This window comes from Protopterus annectens, chromosome 9.part0, assembly GCF_019279795.1.
Source record: "Protopterus annectens isolate FY-2018-M chromosome 9.part0, PAN1.0, whole genome shotgun sequence".
Classification (NCBI taxonomy): domain Eukaryota; kingdom Metazoa; phylum Chordata; order Ceratodontiformes; family Protopteridae; genus Protopterus; species Protopterus annectens.
This window is the reverse complement of record NC_056743.1, coordinates 1,172,748,388-1,172,771,574: the sequence shown is the minus strand read 5'-3', so window position 1 is coordinate 1,172,771,574 and position 23,187 is coordinate 1,172,748,388. Positions and strand designations below refer to the sequence as shown.

Sequence of the window (23,187 nt, the reverse complement as noted above, 5' to 3'; positions counted from 1 at the left end):
TTACTTCATATTTAGCCGGATTAATACAGAGTATAATGGGGTGATTACTTCTTTAAACCTTGATGATCATTCCTCTGGTAATTAGCTAGGTTAAATAGAATATCCAACAGCCATTGTTCCATGATGGGTAAAAGTGGTGGTGGGGGTGCTATTTACTCCTATACATAGGTCCCCCCACTACATTTCTATTTTGTAGAGGTGTTTTGTCTATACACTGTGAAGAGAGGAGGGATTGCCTACCAAAAGTGATGCTACTTTTTAGCATTTAATTTGAGCCTGTTTTTAGTACATTTACGAGCATGTTCTTTCTGGAGGTGTTGTGTGTTATAGGATGACTTGACAAACCCCAGTTTGCAGTTGTCTGTAAACTTTATTAGCCAGTGGTCTTGGCTGTTCTCCTTTGGATCTGCGGAGTGATGTGATCAGGTGACTTTCCTGCTTGATACTTGTCTGTGTACCCAGCACCCAGCCCTTTTTAATGCAACAGAGTTTACCAGGGTAGCTTAGTATAGATTTTGTTTTGTTGAGGTCATCGAGCAAATGGAGTCAATAATTTATAACTGTTGCATTTGTGAACTGGTTATATATTTTTCAGTTACAAGAACTGAGGTTCATATACAAACAGCTCTGAAGCTATCTGTTGAAAATGCTTCTTGTGTTTGATTTCTTCATGTTACTGTATGATTAAGCAAACTGCCACTGCTGTGTAATTTATAGTGTATATGATAATTATCAGAATCCCCCAGTTCATTTTCACTTATTGCTTTTTCTTTATCTATGCAGAAAATTCTATGCCCAACACCTGTTCATATCCGTGCCCCACTACAGCAGCGTTTTCCAACTGCTTTCAGTGAGTCCAGGATGTCTCCAAATCAGCTAATGAATGTAGCAGTGAGTATTGCCCCCTACCCCCACAAAAAAGACAAAAAACATGTGTTAAATATTTCACTTTCTGTAGACCTATCTGGTTAATTTAATTCTTTGTATCTGGTTACAGAAGCTAAATGATGCATGCTTTTTGAAGTGTTTTTTTTCCTTCCTTACAGATTGAAATAGTCTCATTTTTCATGTCATTTCTCCTAAGCATAACATTCGCAGATATGCCTACAGACAAGCCATGACCCTGCCCAGACTGACACTGAATGCTGTTCTGCTTTCTTGATATTAAATGTCTTCATTCTGAAGCACAGAGCAGCGTATCTATCTGACGGGTTGTTGAGATAGCCATTGGAGTCTCAGACTAAGGGCTGAGATGACCATTTTGTACGTAATTTGAGGTTGGATGGTATCACTGGGAAAAACAAAGGCTGGGTTCTCCTGTGTGACCTGAAATACCATATCTGTAAGCGTATGTATTTTTAGTATCAAATGAATCTCTTATGGTCATAACAGATTAAGGAAAAAGGAGGTGTAGCTTTTGATGTATATGTATATGTATATATATATATATATATATATATATATATATATATATATATATATTCAGAAGCATAACTGCGGTGGGGTGAAGGGGTGTAGCTACCCTGGATGTAAGGTGATAGGGGGTGTGATCAGCAGATACTGATTGGTTGCTAGTCCAGTATTGGCTTTCAGAAATGAATGATGATTTTTGCATTTGCGGTCATTTAGGGTGGAAGAACGTTGTGTGTGGTGTAAACTCTGTAGACCAGGGGACAGCACAATAAACACAACAAGCAGCAGAGGAGAATCGGGGATTGATGCCATTATTGAACCTCTCTACTAGACAGCTGTCTGCAGTAGAGATAAAGGTCCTTGCCAAAGGGGTAATAGAGCAGACTTGGTGGAAACCATCCCAACTCTACAAATGCATGTCCAGAACATGAATCCTAGAACACTATACGCTTGGAGCTGTCATTAAGTACTATGATTTTTTTCAGGTTATTTTCAGTTTGTTGTAAGATTCTCATTAGGAATATTTTCCTGGACTGTTCTACTAGTTCCCCAAGCTACACCCTTTTTGCCATTATTCACGTCTTCACAGATTTGCCTACACCACCCTACCAGGACAGCTTATCACTTGGGTATACAGATAATGGTATATGCCGGTATGTGAGTACTTTTATTTACGTGTTGCTATATATACTTGCAGAATGCTTTACCAGAATGATTTTTTTGGACAGTATATGAATGTGTGTACAAGTAAACTACTTGGTCAGCAGGAAACATGCAAATAATGGCTTCCATTTTTTTGTTTTTCATGGTAGTCTTTCCCATAGCCACTCAGACCCACACCCCCTTAGGGGCAGTTGCATACGCACAGGTTTGTCTATTTGAAAGTTTGCCATTCTGTGTTCTTTTTATAAGTAGTTGTTTATACCTCTTTGTCTGCCGGGGACACAGGTTTTTATTTACCTCTTCCCATTTGTCTTTCTCAACTCGCGCACCTCCACCCCATTATAGTTTGTTCTTGCCTCTACCATAAGAAAGATTCTCCCTGTGAATCTTTCTCAATACTTGTGTCACCCTCTACCTGTAAGATAATATAATGTTTATAGAGTTTACTCCTTATCAGCTTTTTCTCCCTTTTGCAATCTGTATATTAGGTTTGGTCTTTTACCTTATTTCAGTTAACATCTACTTTATATCCCATGTCCATTCTGACATACTCCTTTGCTTCCGTCCATTTTGATTTTCAGTCTTAACAGATTATGAGATTTTGTGTATATACATTTTCTGTTAGTGTTTGCACATATTAGAAATGTTTACAAATTTTCACTGTATATATTCTCTCTTTTTCTACCTAGTTTGCTTATGTTGGTACTGTCATTTTATTTCAGTTTACCACAGATTGCTTACTCCTACACCCTAATTAAGCCAGCCAGCATGCAAGTAATGGTCTGTGGTTTTTATGAAAAACAAAAACTGGAACCCTGTATCTTTATTGGTCTAGGTTGTCTTTTGGCTGTAGGCCATGAAGTGTGCTCAAAGCGTGCTCTCTGACAAGTCTTGCTTTAGGATACCATATTAGTAGCACTTTTACTTTTAAACTTTACCATTTGTACTTTGTTGTGTCTTTCGGCTTATCCCGGTTAGGGGTCGACACATGCTACTAGAAAAAAATCATACTTGTTGCCAGTTAACAGATTTAGTAATACCTTAATGATTACTCTGATCTAGCCTTACCACCTTCTTGGTACTTCCATTTTTATGCAAATCAGGTCTAACCTTTTCCAGAGATACTTATACTCATTAACAAGAAAGAGAAAAGAAAACAGCACACTTTCAGTAACATGTAGGCATATTTATTGCTTGCCAGTTTTCCCACATTTACAAGTCCTGTAGTCTTTCTTCAGTCTTCTGTCCTTTGTTTCATTCTTCACAGGCAGCTTGTTTCAATCCAGTGAAGCTCTGATTTTTGTAGTTAGATCATGTGCATCTTTTCTTTTCACTGCCATTTTCTTTTTAAAAGCTGAAGGTGGTTTCCTTGAAAGCTCTCTGATGTTCTTAGTGTTTCACTGTTGCAGTTATTACATTTGGGTTATCTGCTTGCAGGTAGCACGCAGTTGGCCTGATTAACAAAGTCTTGGGTCCTGCGTCAGTTGCTCTCCCTTCTTCCATGACATCAGGGGTATAAAACATGCAGCCAATGCCATTACATCAGTCTTTCTTACCGCACGGTGCCCAAAGCAGAAGCAGTTCGCAAGTGCCAGTCGGCCGACTTCTGAAATCTTCATTTTCGAGTTTCAGAACCAAAGTCTTCAACTTAAAGCTAAATACCCCATTGGGGAAACTTTTTTCTTGCTCCTTACTGATGTAAGTTGTTGTTGTGTCTTTCGGCTTTTCCCGGTTAGGGGTCGCCACTGCAGAACTCCAGTCCGCTAATGATTGGCAGTTGATTTTTACGTGCCGAGTTGCCAGCTCTAATGCACACCCTTCATCGAAGGTACGCCCATTCACGCATGTCTCCATGCATATGACGCTTTAGCTGAGAGTCGAACCGGTCAGCGTCTTACTGTGAGGCGACAACACTACCGCAGCACCACCACCGTGGATCTCCTTACTGATGTAAGTAAAAGTTAATAATTGCATTACTTGCAGAAAGCAAATACCTCATAAAGATTTTCATTCGTAATGTATTCCTTGCCTAGGCCCTGACCACGACGTACCTTGCTGTTGGTTTTGTGCTTTATTTAATCAGCGCACTATCTGTCGTCTGTATATTTTCACCTCTAAATGTTTCGGTTCTCAGTTTAATTTTCCAGAAATGTCATCGGTTAGCCTTCCGACTACCGGGATTCCAAAAAAATGTAAAAATAAAGACAGAGACAGGCCACCAAGGTCCAAAACTGCTGATGATGCTTCTCCTAAGCCAGTCGCCAGTTTGCCGGTACTCACTGAGGCGCTTTCGCAGCCCCTGATACCTGCTACGTCTGATTCGCAGGCCTCTACTGAGACCCATTCTGAGTCTGGTATGCCACGAGATGCTTCAACTATGGAACCCGCGGATGTCTCTACCTTGGATTGTCCGGAGCCGCTGTGCAGGCACCGGCTTCTGAAGGTGTATTCAGGCCTACGGACTTGCATATTAAACCGATGCCTCCTCCTTTACTTGGGCCTAAATCTCGATCAATGCCTAAAAAAACGATGCCCAGGCCACATGCTCAGGCCTCTATGCCTAAAAAACAAATACTAAGAATGGCTGAAGATCTAATAACTTTATAATCAGAGGTAGCCAACCCTTCCCCCCTTCTAAGAGGCCTAGGAGGACTGAAGTTGATTATGAATCTTCTGATCAGGATTCTGTTTTTTTTCTGATTCTTCTGATGATCTGAATTTGCCCTTATCTACTTATGAAGATTCTGATGCAAAGGACTCCATTCCCTCTGCTTCCCCTCCTGAGGATTTTTCTTTTGTGGAAATCTTACATACTCTAAGGGAGCATTTCCACTAGGAAAGCCAGGATTTTTCTGATTCAAAAAAGAGGCTTAGGGATTTCCTTCTCCTACCTCAGCATAGGCCTTTAGCTATTCCTCCTGTACTAGACATTGTTGATGCCTTTTCGGAATCTAGTTTCCCCCCTGATTCCTTGCCTCCTGCTCACAGAAAACCTGACAGATACTACAAGGTCTCGGAGTCCCACAAGTTCCTTTTTAAAAATCCTATTGCAGATCCAGAGACTATTTCACAGGGGCCCAAGGGCATTAAGGCTTCTACTGCTAAAAATCCTACCCCTTCTGATAGAGACTCCAGGGCGCTGGATAGATGGGGTTAGAAGGTTTACACTTCTGCAACTTTGGCCATTAGGGTTTTAAACTGCCAGTTTCATATGTTAAAGTATCAGCAACATGTTATTGGACTGCTTAAACAGAAAATGATGTTGATTCCAGACTGTGGAAAATAAAGAATTACAGGATTTAATGCATTCTGCTGAACAAGTTGGAAAACATACTTTGCAATGTGGTTTTTATTCATTAGAGGCCTCTTGCAGGGCTGCTGTTACTGGGTCTGTGCTCAGAAGGCATGCTTGGCTTAAGGAGCAATCTTTGCCTGATCATGTTAAAGCTAAATTGTTGGATGCTCGTTTAAATCAGGACTGCCTGTTTGGCAACATTGCTGAAGAAGTTCTTAAAAAGATGGAAGATAAAGCTAAATCTATGCAAACTGTTAAATATTTTTTTACAAGTTCAGCCTCTTAGATTTAGTAGGCACTGGCCCTCTAAGAATTTGGTCCTTTCCAGCACCTTCCAGGTCTTTTCAAGCCAAACCCAGACACAGCAAAACCCCATGTTTCAGTCCCAGGGAACACACACAACTAAGCAGTGGGGGGGCCTCCACTTCCAGATCTGGGAATATTAAGACTCCCCCCTATGGTAAACTGTCTCAATGACTTCCTTTTAAAATTTCCAAGCACTTATCAACTGACTGCCCCTTTGGGGGGAAAGATTGCTCTTCATGCAAAGAATTGGGAACTCATTACCCAGGACAAATGGGTTTTAAATATAGTGTCCCAGGGATACAGATTTCACTTCCACACGTTGCCAACACCAAGCGGGTGGCCGGACCTACCCCCAAATCAGTGGGCAGAGGCCCAAAAACAAGTGCTTTCTTTCTTAAGCATGGGGGCTATTCAGCTGGTACCAGAAGAGGAAAAGGGGCAAGGTTTCTACTTGAGACTTTTTGTGGTACCCAGCAAAGACAATTCATTGCGTCCTATCCTGGGCTTGTCTACTCTAAACACCTTTTTGGGGATTCCAAAATTCAAGATGGTGACTCTTCAGTTACTTCCTATGCTAGGCAAAGATGCCTGGTTGGCAGCAATATATTTAAAAGAAGCATACCTGCACATCCATTTCAGGGAATCTTGCAGAAGATACCTACGCTTCAAAGCAGGCTTCATGCACTATCAGTTCTCTGCATTTCTCTTTGGCATATCTACTGCTCCCAGGGTATTCACAAAGTGCCTAGCTCCAGTTATTGCATTTTGCAGGCAAAGAAATATTCAAATATACCCATACCTGGACGATTGTCTAATTCAGGCAGAAAGCCAGGTCATAGTTTTGAATCATCTGGCCTTTGTACAAAGGATTCTAACTTGTCTGGGGTACACCATAAACGAAAATAAATCACACCTGGTACCCTGTCAACAAATTATATTCCTGGAAGCAAGCTTGAATACAACTTCCCAGATGGCTTACCTCACGCCAGAGAAACATATTCATTTGACAACCTACTTCAAAAAAGTGGCCACAAAAACCCTGCTATCTGCAAGAAAAATACTGCAAGCCTTGTGGTTCATGGCCTCCTGCTTTCTTCTAATTCTATATACAAGACTGCATATGAGGAAACTACAGTGGTATCTAAAAAGCATATGGTGTCAACATTCTCAAGACCTAGAAACAATGATTCCTATCATACATTGCCTGCGCTTAGAGTTCCTTTGGTGGACAGAGGCCTGCCACCAAAACAAGGGACTACGTTTCACACCACCCCCTGCCGCCCAAACCCTAACAACAGATGCATCAGACTGTGCATGAGGGACTCACCTGGCAGGGAAGTGCATTCAAGGCAAATGGAACCCAAGTCAAGTGCACCTGCATATCAATCAAAAAGAATTGTTAGCTGTACAGAATGCTCTGACAGCCTTCAAGGACCACATTTTTCCAGCACAACTAATGGTAGACGGACAACACCACTGTTATGTGGTACATAAACAAGCAGGGGGGGTACACATTCTTACCCGTTCTGCAGACTAGCCATGGCATTGTGGAACACAGCCTTGAGCTACCAAGTGCACCTACAAGCTCAATTCCTGCCAGGAAAATTAAATACACTGGTGGACGGACTAAGCAGAAAACTCATGGACCCACACGATTGGAAACTGAAACCAAGGATTTTCAACATGTTGACAAGCAAATGGGGGAGCCCAGATATTGACCTGTTTGCCTCTCCCCAGAACTACCAATTGGACAAATTTTGCACAAGGACTCCCCACAAGCAAGCCTGGAAAGTGGATGCTCTGTCCTTCATCTGGAAAAACCTATCAGTCTATGCCTCCCCCCCCCCCCCCTCTGCCTTGCTCTCCAAAATACTACTAAAAATCAAACAGGACAAACCAAGGATGATTTTGATTGCTCCAGACTGGCCGCACCAACACTGGTACTCCCTCCTGCACAGTGTGTCACGGTTATCCCATGGCATCTGCCTCAGACTCCTTCCCTGCTGTCTCAGCAGGAGAACCAGATTCTGCACCCTCAGCTTCTAACACTGAACCTTGCAGTCTGTCTAATTACTTAATCTCTCCTTTACCATCCCTCAGCAAACCTGTGATGGATATCCTTTTAGAGGCAAGGAGGCCTAGTACTAGAAAATCTTATGCTGAAAAATGGAAAAGATTCTGTGCCTGGAACCAATCTCAAGGGATGAGCACAGCAGCGCCCAATTTACCTCAGATTTTGCAATACTTAACTGAGATGCTTCACAGGGGCCTGTCCTTTTCCTCCATTAAAATCAACGCCTCAGCCATTTCAGGTCATTATAACACAGGACCCCTCCCCCTCTTCTCTCATCCATTGCTCAAGCAGTTCCTCAGAGGGGCCAAAAATTTGAGACCACCCAGGACAGTTCCAACCCTAGCCTGGGACCTTAGCTTTGTCTTGGAGAAACTCACTCTACCTCCATTCGAGCCAGCTGCTACTGCAGACTTAAAATTTCTTTCTTGGAAAACAGCTTTCCTTTTAGCAATCATTTCAGCTACAAGGGTATCTGAATTTACAGGCCTTTATGGCAGTGGAGCCTTTCATCATCTTTCATGCGGACAGGGTGTCCCTCAGAACCAATCCATCCTTCATGCCCAAGGTGGTATCCAGTGTGGCTCTTATTCAGTCCATTCATTTGCGAAACTTCCTTCCCAATCCACAGAATAAAGGGGAACGGATACTGCATTCCTTAGATGTGCACAGACAACTTGGATTCTATTTGGACAGGACTAAACCTCAAAGGAAATCTGAACAACTGTTGGTGACATTTGCTGCAGGGGCAGAGAGGGGAAGGCTATTTCAAAGCAAACCATTTCTAAATGGATAAGCCATTGCATTCATTTCTGCTATAAGCACCATGGAAAACCTATCCCCCAGGGGATCAGACCTCACTCCACCAGGGCTGCATCTACCTCTACGGCCTTTCTTAGAGGCGTCCCTACCAGGGACATCCTAGAAGCTTACTACCTGGAGTTCTGTACATACTTTTACCAAGCATTATCATTTGCCAATTTTCTCTAAATCCAGAGCTGGCTTTGCCACTGCAGTCTTGCAGGGCCTTATAGTTGGCCCTAATGCTATCTTATTATCTCCTCCCATCCTTAGCTTTGGGAATCTACCCAAATGTAATGACTGCAACAGTGAAACATGAAGAACATAGTACAGTTGTGTGCACTTACCATAAATGTAATTGTTGTAGTGTATTCACTGTTGCAGTCCTGGTTACCCTCCGTCCAGCCCCCTAACTTCTTTTGACTATACCTCTACTTTCCTTTACTATGCTTAAAAGCCTTTTTGGTCTATTTGCTGTTTTGCTGGAGGTATGTCTTTGTATTTTTATATTTAATTGCTTCCCATTAGGGGGGCACCTGACATCTGGGGCAAGAAAAACTGATGTAATGTAATTGGCTGCATGTTTTATACCCCTGACGACCTGACGTCATGGAAGAATGGACAGCAACAGACGCAGGACCCAAGACTTTGTTAATCAGGCCAACTAAGGGCTACCTGCAAGCAGATAACCCAAATGTAATGACTGCAACAGTGACTACACTCGAACATCTACATTTATGGTAAGTGTACACAACTGTACTTTCTGAATGTTTCCCGTGAATTCAGACGCCCTAGCACCAGAAAGTCTTGTGCAGATAAATGGAAGAGGGTTCTGCACCTGGATCCAGGCTAAGGTGGCCAGTACGGCAAAGTTCTCCATCCTTCTCATCCTGGATTACTTAGCTGACCTACTACACAGTGGTCTCTCTTTCTCCTCTATAAAAATTCATGCCTCTGCTCTTTCTGCTCATTTTCCCACTGAGCAGACCCTTTTCTCACACTCTTTGATCAAACAGTTCCACAAAGGGGTTAGCAACTTGAGGCCCCCCAGAAGGGACACCAACACCAGCTCAGGACCTTAGCTTTGTCTTAGAAAGGATCACCCTGCCTCCTTTCGAATCAGCTTCTTTTGCAGAGCTAAAATGTGTCTCCTGGAAGACGGCCTTATTTCTGGCCATCACTTCAGCCAGAAGAGTCTCTGAGCGACCTGCAAGCACTCATGGCTGTGGAACCCTTCATCATCATCCATGCAGACTGGATATCCCTCAGAACTAACCCATCCTTCATGTCCAAGGTGGTGTCCAGTGCGGCTCTCAACCAATCCATTAATTTGCCCACCTTCTTTCCTAATCCCCAGGACAAGGGGGAAAGGATTCTCCAGAAGTGCGCAAACAGCTCAGACACTATCTGGACTGGACTAAACCTTTCAGAAAGTCTGATCAATTGCTGGTTAGCTTTGCTACAGGGGCAGAAGGCATACCCATCTCCAAGCAAACCATTTCAAATGGATAGCACACTGCAACCATTTCTACTACAAACAGCTTGGTAAGCCTCCCCTCAAGGTGCCAGGACACATTCCTCCAGAGCAGCCTCCACCTCTGCAGCTTTCCTCAGAGGAGTCCCCACCAGGGCCATCCTGGAGGCTGCCACCTGGATATCTGTTCACACTTTTACCAAACATTACCACCTGCCTCTCTTCTCCAAATCCAGGGCAGGGTTTGCCTCTGCAGTCCTGCAGGGCATCCTAGCCAGCCCCTAGCTTCCTTGACCGCCTCCACCCATTTCCTCAGCTTTGGGAATTTACCCAAATGTGATGACTGCAACAGTGAAGCACGAAGAACATATTACAGTTGTGTACACTTACCGTAAATGTATATGGTAGAGTGTATTCACTGTTGCAGTCCTGGTTTCCCTCCCTCCATTCCCCTTTTTTCTCCTCCACCTTTTGTTACCATTCTTCCTTGTTGTTCTCCTTTCCTTACCAGGGACATATTGGTATTTATTTTCCACTGGTGGGGTTCTTCCACCAGAACCTGGGCTCCTACTTTAGGGGCTCCTCACAGGTTAGGGCAAGAAAAACTGATGTAATGGCATTGGCTGCCTTACTTTATACCACTGACCCTGACGTCAGTTCTCAAGCGACAGCAACCGATGCAGAAATGCTAAGTCTCTGGTATTTGGGCCGGCCAAGGGCCTTGCTTTCCAAAGTAAGGAAATGTAAGTTTCATGAAGTACAAGGAGGATTTTGATACCTAATCAATACTGAAATCATACTGCATGGGGAAATGCAATCTAAGGGTTGAGCTAAATTGTAGGAGAGGGTGGACTTCTCCTTTAAAACTCTAAGCAAAAGGTGATTATATTTGAAAAAGCCAGTAATCAACACTACTGTTAATAAACGTTTACTGCTATTTTAGGGTATTGGCTAGATGCCTGCAGAGGGAGGAACTGGTTACTTAACCAATAATAGAAACTTAGAAGAAAGGGAATTGCCAGCAAAGAAAGATCACATGGCTGTCCCATCAACTGTGGATGCAAGAGCTTTGGTTAGGGAAAGCAAAAGAAAAAAACGACCAGATGCATTCAGAGGTTTTCAAAATAAGTGGTTCATGAGAAGAAACTGAGACAGTCCCTGAACTGACAAGTGAACAGATCTTCAGTTAACCAGAAGTCTGAGAAGAAAATTTAAGAGAGACTGGTTGTGAATGAAGAAATTCAACCTGATTTAAAACAAAAACTGGTATTTATATGACTGATCTAGGAGACATAATGTGTGGTTCTTAGACATATCTAAGAAACTGACCAAGTTTTATAACACAGTAGTGCATCAGCAAACTGATGAGCCATCACACAGCAAAATGTGTTAGTAGAAAACTGTGTGTGTGTGCACTGCAAATACTGCAGCAAAAAATTAATAAAAATCTACTCCAAACCTGGTTAAAATACAAATATTTCAACAAAAGGGAAGTCCACCGTCTGAAAAGGGAAAGATCCTGAAAACTGGCAATGTTACAGTATTTGTGAAAAATGACTACTGCAGTCAAACAAGACAATGAGGGAACACAAACCCCAAACTACTCAGAAATTCAGAGAGATGGGTTTTAAATAAACTATGACATCTACTGTTGTACACTAAATATTCTTTCCACTTGTCAACATCATACATGGAAGCTGGGCAGGCCTTTGAGGAACTGTAGAAATATTTAAAAATTCATCATAGCAAAAAGAAATAAAAAGCAGCATACAACTACAGTGGATATAAAAAGTTTATACACCCCTGTTAAAATGCCAGGTTTTTGTGATATAAAAAAATGAGACCACAATAAATAATTTCAAAACTTTTCCACCTTTCATGTGACCTGTAACATGTACAATTCAATTAAAAAAAAAGCCCTGCAAGTTCCAACCAACTGTATCAATAGATTTATCTACCTTCTGCCAAAAAAAAAATGCACCCTTTGTAAAGCTTATTATCTAATAATCCAGCACAGAACATTACCCCTAGCTTGTGTAAATTACTCAGCCAAGTCCTGCGTTGTTTTTTTGCCAGCAGAGTGACAGTGTACCTGTGTTTACAGTCTGACTGGTGCCTGCATCCATGTTGAATCTATAGATATCTCCACCCAAAAGTCAATTATTTCCTTCCAAAAAGTGATTGTCCTTCCCTGTAATCCAACACTAAACATTTTACATACAGAAAAAATCATTTAATTATATTTTCATTTCTTTCCTGCATTGGTCTTGGCTGTTATATCACAAAGATTACTAAGAGTGGCAGAATAATAGGGTTGCCATCTTTTAAGCTGGCCAAAGTGGATGTGGGGATGTGGCCTATGTGACACTGACCGTGTTCCCTACCATGACATCACCACAGGGGTGTTGAAGGAGATGCAGTTATGGGTACAACAATGTGAAATTATTACAGCATAGTAAAATCTCAATCTCGCAAACCATTTAAATTATGAAGTTTTAACAGTAAAAGTGAAGCATTACTGCAAAAACACACATTACTTAGTTGTAACAGTAGGTAAACTTTACAGAAAACACACTACTCATATTATATTAAACAGACAATTGTTTATTTAGAAAAGTTAAAACTCTTACAATTCTACTTATCAGACCAACCATGACTATTTAGAAACAAGAACATTAAAAAGTCTACATACTGCACAGCACACAAGCACAGTAAAAAGTTTAAATGTGTAGAATCTATTATGTTTACTGCAAATTACAGCTAAAGCAAACAATAACAACTACATACTGCACAGTACAAGAAAAGTAGACTACATCACTTATTTTCAGATGTGTACTTTGCATTTCATTTGATGCCCTGAAGAAGTGCCCGGTTTGATATATTTGAATAAAAGTCACTACATTTCCTCCAGTAATTTATATTCATCATTAGCTATGCTTTTAACATGTCCACACCACAACGGTTTCACACATCTGTCCATTTATTTTTTACCAAAGAGAAAACTCTTGTCTGCAAATGCATTTGATGTTGGTGTAAATAATACCCTAGTAATTACTGGATATAGTGCAGTCAGCTCAGGCCCTTCTCTGAAAAGCTTCAGCCACTTTTCTCCTGGTGATAAGCTTGTTACATAATTCTTGGAGAAAGGGCTTGATTGCTAAATACTCCTGGAAAAGATGGTCTTCATTTATGTCCTGCAGGGCAATGGTCCCACTGAGCAAGTAACTGAAAACAAAGGGCTCAGTTAAAGATAACTTGGTGTAAGCAAGTAGTTGTTTTCAGTAAAGTCAAGCCACTTAACTGCTGTCTACAAGAACACAAAGTCTCCTTTCAGTTTGTTAAAAGTAGTGCTGTCTGATGTGCTCACAAGTGCTTTAAGTTTTCCACCAAAGAAAGCATTTTCAGCTCTTGCCTACAGTTTTTCCTTTAGACTGTTACTGAAAATGTTTCCATGACAGAAAGTGCTGCTTTTTCTAATATACTCATATGTTCATTGAAACCAACAAGAACAACACTGAGAAAGTGCAAATAGTACTGGGGCAGTGTAGGCAATGCATTCTCGCCATGCTCATTATCTGAAAAGTGCTGCCATATCTGCAGGGAACGTCTCCTCTTCTCCCAGGGAGAAGAAATATGACTGGAGCACTAGGAGATTTTTCACTGCTCTGTCAATGGCTTGGAGAAGTGACAGTCACCTTGTTGGCACATGCCTTAGAGTTTGTCATATTCCATGCCACAAAAGTCAAAGAACTTTTTCTAGTCTCTGGTCCTTGTGTTAGAACCTAAGAAATGGCTGACAAGTTTTATTAGAAACACTTCCACATTGTAAGGTAGTTGTGCTGCTGCTTTTTAAATAATGTAGGCAATACAGTTAGCCTTCTGGAGTGATGGGCACTTTTCTGTTAATCTGGTATGCACACCACATTTCTTTCCATAGTTCACACTGGCATTATCAGCCCCATATGCTGAAATGCTGTTCCAGGGCAACAAGTACTTTTCCATAATGTTCTAAATCTGTTGTGTTGTAGCCTGGGTAAATTCATCGGGGTCTTCATTGAAGTCCAAAATACCATTCACCACCCCTTTTTCTTTGGAAAATTGTCTCACTACAAGTGGAATTTTGTTTCCCTTGTTGGAAGCATCTGATGATAGTGCAAATGAAGTGCCTGGTTTCTGAAGGGTCATTGCATTTTCAATTTAAATTACTTCTTGTAAATCACTAAAAGCCATTCTAAAATAAATTGGAATGTACAGCAGACCCCATACACCCCATTTACCTCTGAGCACAGCAGTTAAGAAAAACAGAAATAAACCGAATAAAGCAATAAAAAACATGCCCAGCAGCAGCACCGGCTGTAATCACATTATAATCAAACCAGTACATTTAAAGTTATTGAAGACAACATTAAAAACAAAATATACACATTTCCACTTCTGAACATGTCCCCCCGCCCAAAAAAAAAAATAAACTTAAGCAAACATTTTCTCTTTTGAAAATACTACTTGCAAGACATCACTTAACTGCTAGTCTAAAATAACTTACAGTGCACAGCAGACCCCATTTATGTTTGAGCACAGCAATTAAGAAAAATAAAAATAAACCTATAGCAATAATTTACCCTGCACAGTGATGCAATAAAGAACAGGCCAAGTAACAGCCGCGTGGTAATATTCACATTACAGTCAAAGCAGTACATTTTAAAGTTATTAAATACAGAAAAATATGGGTTCCTATTAGAACGAAAACGCATTTTGTCTAATGTGTTTTCATCAACACCTAAAGAGCGAACAGGCAAAACAGCAAAGCGGCTGTTCAGCAAATTCTTTACCTGGGAAAGAAGTCACTTGACCGCTTCGTTGCTCTGCCGTGTTCTGCACTGTAGTGTGGTCTCAGAGATTCCCTTATCCAGTATAGTTCCCAAGCGTAAATGTGCAACAGTTACTGACCTTAGGGTTAGGGTGCGGGTTAAGGTAAGTGCATATGTATGAAAGTATTTACTGGGGTTTTTTTGCATTAGATGTATGGTTGAGTTAAGTGCATATGTGTTTTAAATTGTTTACTTTTGATTTGGGGGGGGGTAGAATTAGGGTTAAGATAAGTGTGTATGTGTTTGGAACTGTTTAGGTAAATGTGCAACTGTTACTGACCTTAGGGTTAGGGTGTGGGTTAAGGTAAGTGCATATGTTTTAAAATGTGTACTTTTTTTTTTTTTTGCGTTAGATGTATGGTCGAGTTATGTGCATGTGTGTTATCAGCTTTTTACTTTTTTAGAGGCGGCAGAATTAGGGTTAAGGTACATGTGTATGTGTTTGTAACGGTTTACTGTTTTTTTTTTTTGGTTGGTTGGAACAAAATTTCTTTCCCTAGGAAAGAAATCGCTTTTCTGAGGTATCGACATTTTCAGCTTTCGCTGAAATAGGGTCGATGAAACATCGTTCGCTGTTTTAATATAGACCCGAAAAATATACACACAGTTCCTCTTAAAAAAACAAACTATCTTGAAACGCCACGTACTACGTTTACCTATGAGCGTGTCCCCCCTGAAAAAACAAAAAGCTATACACACATGCACATCACATTTTCACTTATAAAAGTTGATCTGATGTTGTCAATCCTCACATAATCTTTGACTTTGGGCTCAATTCCGATCGTTGGTACCAACTCTGCCAGTATTCCAGCTCTCTCCTCCTAGAAACTCTCTAGCTAAGCTCTACCCACAGTGCTTCTCACCAAATAACCTCAGATCTCGTTTGCTGCTTCGTAGTGCCAGACGCATTCTCTCCAGTCTCTCGAGCATTATCTTTTCTTCTAATTGTAAGTCTGTTTTTTCTTAATGTCCAAACTCTAAATTTTATCTTTTATTTCTATCTATACCATCTGCTCCTCTAGATATCTTTTAGTGTGTGCGTGAGTCTGTTTCGGTTTCGAGCTCCCATCCATCTATAGAGGATGCTTTGCAGGCTAAGGAGAGGGTTGTGGCCATTGCCAGTAAACGGTCTATGGATTTTCTGTCAGACCAAATATAGTGTCCATCCCCTAGACAGGTGCTTCAGCCAGTCTCTGCCCTGGGACAGAGGGCATAAAACTCTCAGGACCAAACCTCTCAGGTTATGCCATCTTCAAAAACCTGTCCAGAGCATCCCACCAAAGAGATACGGTACCATTGAAGAAAAAGTGCAAGAGGAAGCATTTGGATTCCCTTGAAGAGTCCTTCACAGAAGATATTGATTTCACTTAAGGGAAAGGTTCCCCAAAGTCAATCCCTGAAGATGTTTCCTTCGGGGACATCCCAAAAATTCTTAAACAGGGGTGACAGGTCTACCATTCAGCCTTACTCAGAAGAATCTGTATACTTAGCTTTTCTTGCCCAGCCCTCTACCTCTTGGATTTCTCCACCCATTGACAATTTTAAGTTGATTGCTCAGCTGGCTTGGAAGATATCTAAAAAGGAACTTACTGATGAAAGTCCTTCTAACCATCCTCCTAACAAAGAGTCAAGGGTGATGGATAGATTTGGGAAGCTCGTATACTCGTCATCAAACTTTGCTCTCCGGTCCTTGAACTGTATGGCACATTTCACCAGGCTTCAAAGAGAACTGATTAAAGAACTTTCCGATACTCTTTCAGGAGCAGTAGCTGAATGTGTTTGAGACAAAGTTACTTCTCCGTTCGCCACCGTAGAGTCCATCTCCAATTCATCCATGAGGCTAATTGTTCATGCTGTCTGAGGGACGACAAGAGCAGGGGGTTTAGGCGTAGCCATCAGGGGACATGCCTGGATGTGCTTATTTGATTTCATGGAGCCATTTAAGTCTTCTTTCATTAATGCACTGTTTGACTGATCATCTCTGTATGGCCCCAAAGTTAGAGACACTAGCCAGATGTGAGAAAGATGGGAAGAACCTTTCTGCCGTGGGCGTACACTTTTCCAAACCTCAGCGGATTTATTCCAGGAACCAGAGAAGTGGTAGGCTGTGGTTCAAAAAGACCAAAGGACCTTTCCAAGACTCGCGTGCTGCTGACTTCCACTGAGGCAGAGGGGGGGAGTAGTAATGGAATATGCCGTTCAAGAGGCAGAAATGACCCTCAAAATTAGGTTTCCAGAGAGACTTTCTCACTAACTCCTATCAGCGCTCCTAAAAGGAGGCCCGATTGATTTCTTCTGGAGGCAGTCAGGGGACTATTATCCCTGCACCAATCTGCCTGGCTAGAAATGACAGACAAATGGGTGCAGAGGATCATTACTAGAGGTTACATCATCTCCCTTTCAGAAGAACCAAAAAGACCAAGAAGAAACCCAAATGTTCCACCCAGTCACAGGGAGGCAGCAGTCTTAGCAATTCAAAAACTGCTCAACAAGAGAGTTATCCAGGCATTCCCACCAGACCAGAGAGGATCTGGAATTTACTCAAAAGTTCTTTAGTGCCAAAGAAAACAGGGGACTGGAGACTGATTTTGGACCCCAGCCAGTTGAACAAATAAGTTCAACAAACCAAATTCCAGATGGTCTCAGTTCAGTCTATTCTTCCATTTTTTGGAAAAAGACTATTGGATGTGCTGAACAGATCTTCAGGATACGTATTACCATATAAAAATGGACAAGCCGTCCAGACGATTATTGCGCTTCCGGCTAGGAGCCAGTCACTATCAATTCAGGGCACTGCCCTTTGGTCTCACCACAGCCGCCAGGGTGTTCACCAAATATATGGCAGTGGTAGCAATCCATCTCAGACTACTAGGATTCTGAGTGTTTCCATGTCTCGATGATGGCTCCTTACTGCTCCCACTAGGTGTTAACTCCAGTAGGCATGAAATTACACTCTGCTTTTTTTGTTCCAGCTTAGGAATCACTATAAAGTATGAAAAATCCCATCTGGAACCATCACAACACCTGGAATTCATTGGAGCTGTGCTCGACAGTCACCAGCTTTGCGACACTTTCTCTAGAAAGGCTCCAAAGGATCAGATCACAAGTGAGCCAGATCATCCGAAGCAAGAAAGTAGCAGCAAGACTCATTCTACAGGCTGTAGGGTCAATGGCAGCCTCTATCACTGTAGGTTCCTTGGCCAGATATCACATGCGAATTCCTCTGACTTCTGGCCTCTCAATGGCCCTTATTGACTCAACCAATGGCCCATCTGATTTTAATCACCACTCGTTGCAAGGAAGACCTAACTTGGTGGCTTCATTCAAGATGTTATCGGGCCAACCCTGTGTCCCGCTTCAACTCCAAGGCATAGTGACCACGGATGCATCCCAGATAGGGTGGGGGGACATTATTTTGGAAAGACAGTCCAAGGCAGTTGGTCACAATTGGAGGCCAACTTGCATATCAGCGTCCTAGAGAGGAGGCTGGTGCTCTCAGCATTGCAAGCATTTTAAGATACCTCCCCTTGGGAACAATTGCAGTACAAACAGACAATATGTCGGTAGTCTATTGCATAAACAAGCAAGGCGGAACCAGATATTACCATCTTTGCTGAGAAGTGCTCAGAGTTTGGCAATGGGCTATTTCCTCTGACCACTTTCTGATAATTCACATTCCGGGGAGTTCCAGTGTGATCATGGCCAAATTGAGCAGAACCATCTCATGCCTCATGAGTGGTGTCTCAGTCCAGTGGTGAAGGGCAGAATATTCTGTCACTGGGGGCCAACCATGCTGCGATCTGTTCACATCCCCTCTAACCAAGTGCAGCAGTTACTTTGTCCTAACCCCCCCCCCCGGGGGGGGGTAGTTAGCCAAAGACGATTGGCCCACTGGTCTGTTGTATGCCTTTCCTCCTATTCCACTGATTTGTCACTTTTTTAAAGAAAGCCAGGAGGTCAAAGAACAGAATAATTCTCATTGCCCCATTCTGGCCTCGACAGCTGTGGTTTCCCTTCCTATGGCCTCATCTACTTCTGAAACACTGGATATTAGGCCCAGCTCCAGACCTGCTGTCCCACCCAGAAGGACTAGTTCATCTGAATATACATCATCTCAAGCTCACTTTGTGACTTCTCCAGTTCTCATGATTGCTAGCCATCCTTCCCTCACTTCCCCAGTCCACCACATCATTCTAGCCCACCACAAACTTTCAGCTAGAAAATTCTACTATAACAAGTGGCTAAAGTTTACTAAGTGATCGCTAGACAGTAATCTTGACCCATATTCAGTACCTGCTGACAAATTTTTAGACTTCTTATCCTTACTGTGGGTCTAGCTCATCAGCCTCTGAATTGCGTACATCTTGCTGTGATTTCTAACTTCCATATTGGTTTCAGTGATTCATTACTTCATTTATTTATTGGCATTTGATTATCAGGAAAGTCCACTGAGCCAGGCAGCCCATTTTCAGTGGTATTGATTTGAGCATCATCAACAAGGCATTGGACAAAAACTAGGAAATACATAGGCTACAAAGTGTAAACAGGCTAAATGTTGGAGTTGCATTGTACTAATAAAATGTAGAGGTGGGATGCAGGTTAGAGAGAACAGGGAAGTAAAGGGTAGTAGCTGTCTAGGAGAGGAAGGAGGGTTGAAAATAGCGGTAGGTATAATAGAGAATTTGTTAACAGATAGGCTATATTAATGCAACAGATAGTAAATATAGGCAGGGGTAAAGAAGGACTTCACTTAATTCAGTGGACAAATTCATTAATGACCGAGGAGGAAATAGAGCAGTTGCATTCAGTTGGAGAGGAAGTGGTTTTGAAGAGCAGTTTTAAAGTTGCTAGGATTATGTTGAAGACTGATGTCTGTAGCCAGGGAATTACATTTTTTAGCCATGGTCTGGGAGTGTAGTGGCTGTCCTGCTGGTAATCTGGGTTTAAGGACTTGAAGAAGCTGCTACTGTTCAGATTGTAGTGGCCTAGAGGGGTAGTAGGGGGACAGTAGTCAGTTTAGTGCGGGGCAGAGTTGAGGTTTATAAATAAGTTTGTGAGTAATTGTGAGCTGAAGGAATAATAAGTAGTGAGAACATTTTGGCCATTGTATCTTTTTTAGGGCAATACATTGGTGAGTTGAGTGGCGAGTGTTTGTAGCTAATTTAGAGATCATGTTGTAGCATATTTCTAATTTAGAGTGTAGGGAAGGCTGCAGATTGGTAAACAGTGGAGGACCATAGGTTAGAGAAGGCAGCAGGAATGTTTGTGCTAAAGTTAGTTTGGATGGAAAGGAGAGGAACTTACTATGTCTGTAAAGCAGTCCTAGCTTCTTATGGGTCTTGTATGTTAGTTTGAATGTGTAGATCGGATTTGATGTTTTCATCTGTTACTCCTAGCAATTTGGTGTGGTCCACTAACTCAATTTTTGTAGTGTTGAGTGAGTAAATGTCAAGGTTGGGTTTATTAGAATGTCTCTCAGAGTGTGAAAATCATAACTTTAATTTTTTTTTTTGGTTAAGAGAAAGATAGTGTGAACCCAATTCTCCACTGAGGAGAAGGCTGGCTGAGTATTTTGAGAAAGAATTGTTACATTTGGTGCAGAGCAGACTATGGCTGAATCATCTGCATGTTGGACAAGGGAACCTTATGGGATAGCTAAGAGGAGATTATTTATGAAAATAGGACTTGTGTCATATAAACTTTGTAAAGCCTTTTTGAAAGGAGCTTTAATGCTCAGACCTCCATATAAAGAACCATCTGCCCCACAGGAGTTCAATTTGGTACTGCAGTCTCGTATTTCTCCAGCTTTTGAACGTTCGGCAACTTGTGATTTAAATTTTTGTCCTAGAAAACATTACTTTTAACAGCTACCACTTCTGCCAGGAGAATATCAGAACTACAAGCCTTGTCCTGCAATCCCCCCACCCTTTTTAATATTTCATAAGGACATGGTCTCCCTTCGAGCAAATCCTTCCTTTTCACCAAAGGTTGTTTCGCAGTCAAATATCAGTCAGACTTACATTTCCCAGTCTTTTTTTTCCAACAAGGAAAGGTCTACACTTATTTAGATGTACACGGACAATTACGTTTCAACCTTCACAGAACAAAGGATATTAGAAAATATGATCAACTATTTGTTGCCTTTTCTTCAGTCTGTTTAGGCAGTCCAATATCTAAAGATCTGAAGTAGTTAACTTCATTTGATCAGCAACCTGTGGGTATCTGATCTGATTCGGATCCGGGCCGGCAGCTTTCCTAGCTAAAAGATCCGAGCTCCAAGCTCCTCCCCCTACCCATAATGCCCTGCCATCTCCCTCTAACCCTCAGATCTAGTTTGCCGCGGCTTCTGTAAGCTTCTCAGAACGAGCTCTGAGTGTGGTACTGTGAGTTTAGGATTAAAAAGTTTAATTTTCTGTCAAAACTTTCTCTGTCTTTGTGTGTGTGAACTCCCTCCCCGGCCGGCCTTGGTGGCCTCATCCAGATCTACGAGGAGTTTATCCGACGCAGACATGGACCGGATGATGCGTCGATTTCTCCAGGCCCAGCTGCAGATGGGAGTGCTCTTGCCACCCCCCCCCCACTGGGGGGGGAGCTCAACACCTTTTTTCTCCCCCATTGCTCCTTCTCCGACCCGCTATCGAGGTTCGGAGCTGTCGGATCTGACTAGCTTCGGAGCCGGGGTGGGGTCAGTGCCGACAGCGTTTCCTACTTCGGCACCGACTGTACCCTCGAGTCTGTCTGATCGGTTTTTGGATCTGAGCTCTCGGGGCTGTGAGTTGAGCATCGGATCCGGAGGGTTAGTGGGCCTTCGGCTCCGTTAAGGTCAGAGCACACTTACCCTTTCAGATCCGATTGGGTCACCTTCGGTGCCTGTCCGCACGTCTGATCCGAGGGGACTGCTTTCGGATCCAAGGGAAAGCAGTTCTCCCTCGGAATTCGACGTCGTGGAGAAGGTCCTTTCAAGGGATTCAAGGCCCCAGGCTCTTGCTATGGATCCACCCGCTATTCCCACTCAGACAGGCCTGCCTTCCATAATCCGGCCCCAGGGACAGCCTGCACCTACGTCCCAGATTGTTCCCGTAGAGGAACAGGACATTGTTGGTGAGGCCTCTTCGGGCAGCCCCCCCGAAGAGGTCCCTCAAAGACGAAAGTGCAAGAGGAGGCACTTGGACTCCCTCACGGAGGACACAGACTTAGAGGAAGGAGAAGGTTCCCCAAGGTCACCCCCCTGAAGACGTCTCCTTTGGCGACATTATGGAAATGTTGCGCATTAGAGGGGGGTGGTCTGCCCAAAAACCTTCCTCTGAGTCTGTGTTTCTGGAGGCATTTGACGCAGGCCCATTTACCTCTTGGGTGTCCCTTCCTGCCGACCCCCTGGTGGACCTCATAGCCACCAGGGCATGGAAGGAGCCGGACACTGTCGAGCCAATACCCAAGAGACCGGACAGGATCCTCAGCCCTCCCACGGATAGGACAGTTTGGAGCAAGGGTGCCCCAGTGGATGCCTTGGTGGTGGCGGCTGCCACTAAAAAGGAATTGGCACAGGAGAGTTCCTCGGTGCATTCTCCAGACAAGGAGTCTCGGATGATGGACCGCCTTGGAAAGCGGATGTTCACTTCAGTGACCTTCTCTGTAAGGTCCCTGAATTATATGGCACATGTGATTTGACTCCAGTGGGACCTGATTAAAGAGTACGCTGGGTCACCCCCGGAGTCCAAGTCGACCGAGGACAAGCGGACCTTCTCGGCTTGAATGGCCACTCTCAAGTCAATTACCAACACATCTATGCGGCTTCCCCTCCCATGCTACGGAGGGAGCGGCTAGAGCTAGCGGAACAGGCATAGTCTTATTTAGACAGGCTTGGCTCCGTCTCTGCGATTTTGCGGCACCCTTCAAGGCATCCTTCGCAAACGCCCATTTTGACGGTTTGGCGCTTTTGGGCAAAACCGTCCGCGATACGCTTCTCCAGAGAGAGAAAGACGGGAAGACGTCTGCTGTCGGGATCCGCTTCTCGGCTCCTCAGAGGTCCTACTGCAGGAACCAAAGAGGACAAAAGAAGATGTGGTTCCAGAAAGCTCAACAATCCCGTTTCACTCAGGATCCGTCGTCCTTCAGAGGCAGAGGAAGACAAGGTGGACGCCAGTCCAGAGGCAGAGGGGAGCCAAAGAATTTTGGGTTGAGAGAACCTTTTTCGGATCGACCCGCACAGCAGCCCTGAGGGGTTGCCTGACTGCTCCTCTCTGGAGGCAGTCGGGGGGCGCTTCTCGGAACACCTAGCAAATTGGGAGTCCATTAC

General features: G+C 43.0%; 1 protein-coding gene across 1 annotated transcript in view; it reads left to right on the top strand.

The window, feature by feature from the left end:
* PATL1 (PAT1 homolog 1, processing body mRNA decay factor) overlaps positions 1–23,187 on the top strand; it is a 1,960,792-nt gene that overhangs the window by 795,877 nt on the left and 1,141,728 nt on the right. The window contains exon 6 of the mRNA XM_044084059.1: positions 784–891. Coding sequence (XP_043939994.1) covers positions 784–891 — 108 coding nt within the window. The remainder of the gene's footprint in view (positions 1–783; positions 892–23,187) is intronic.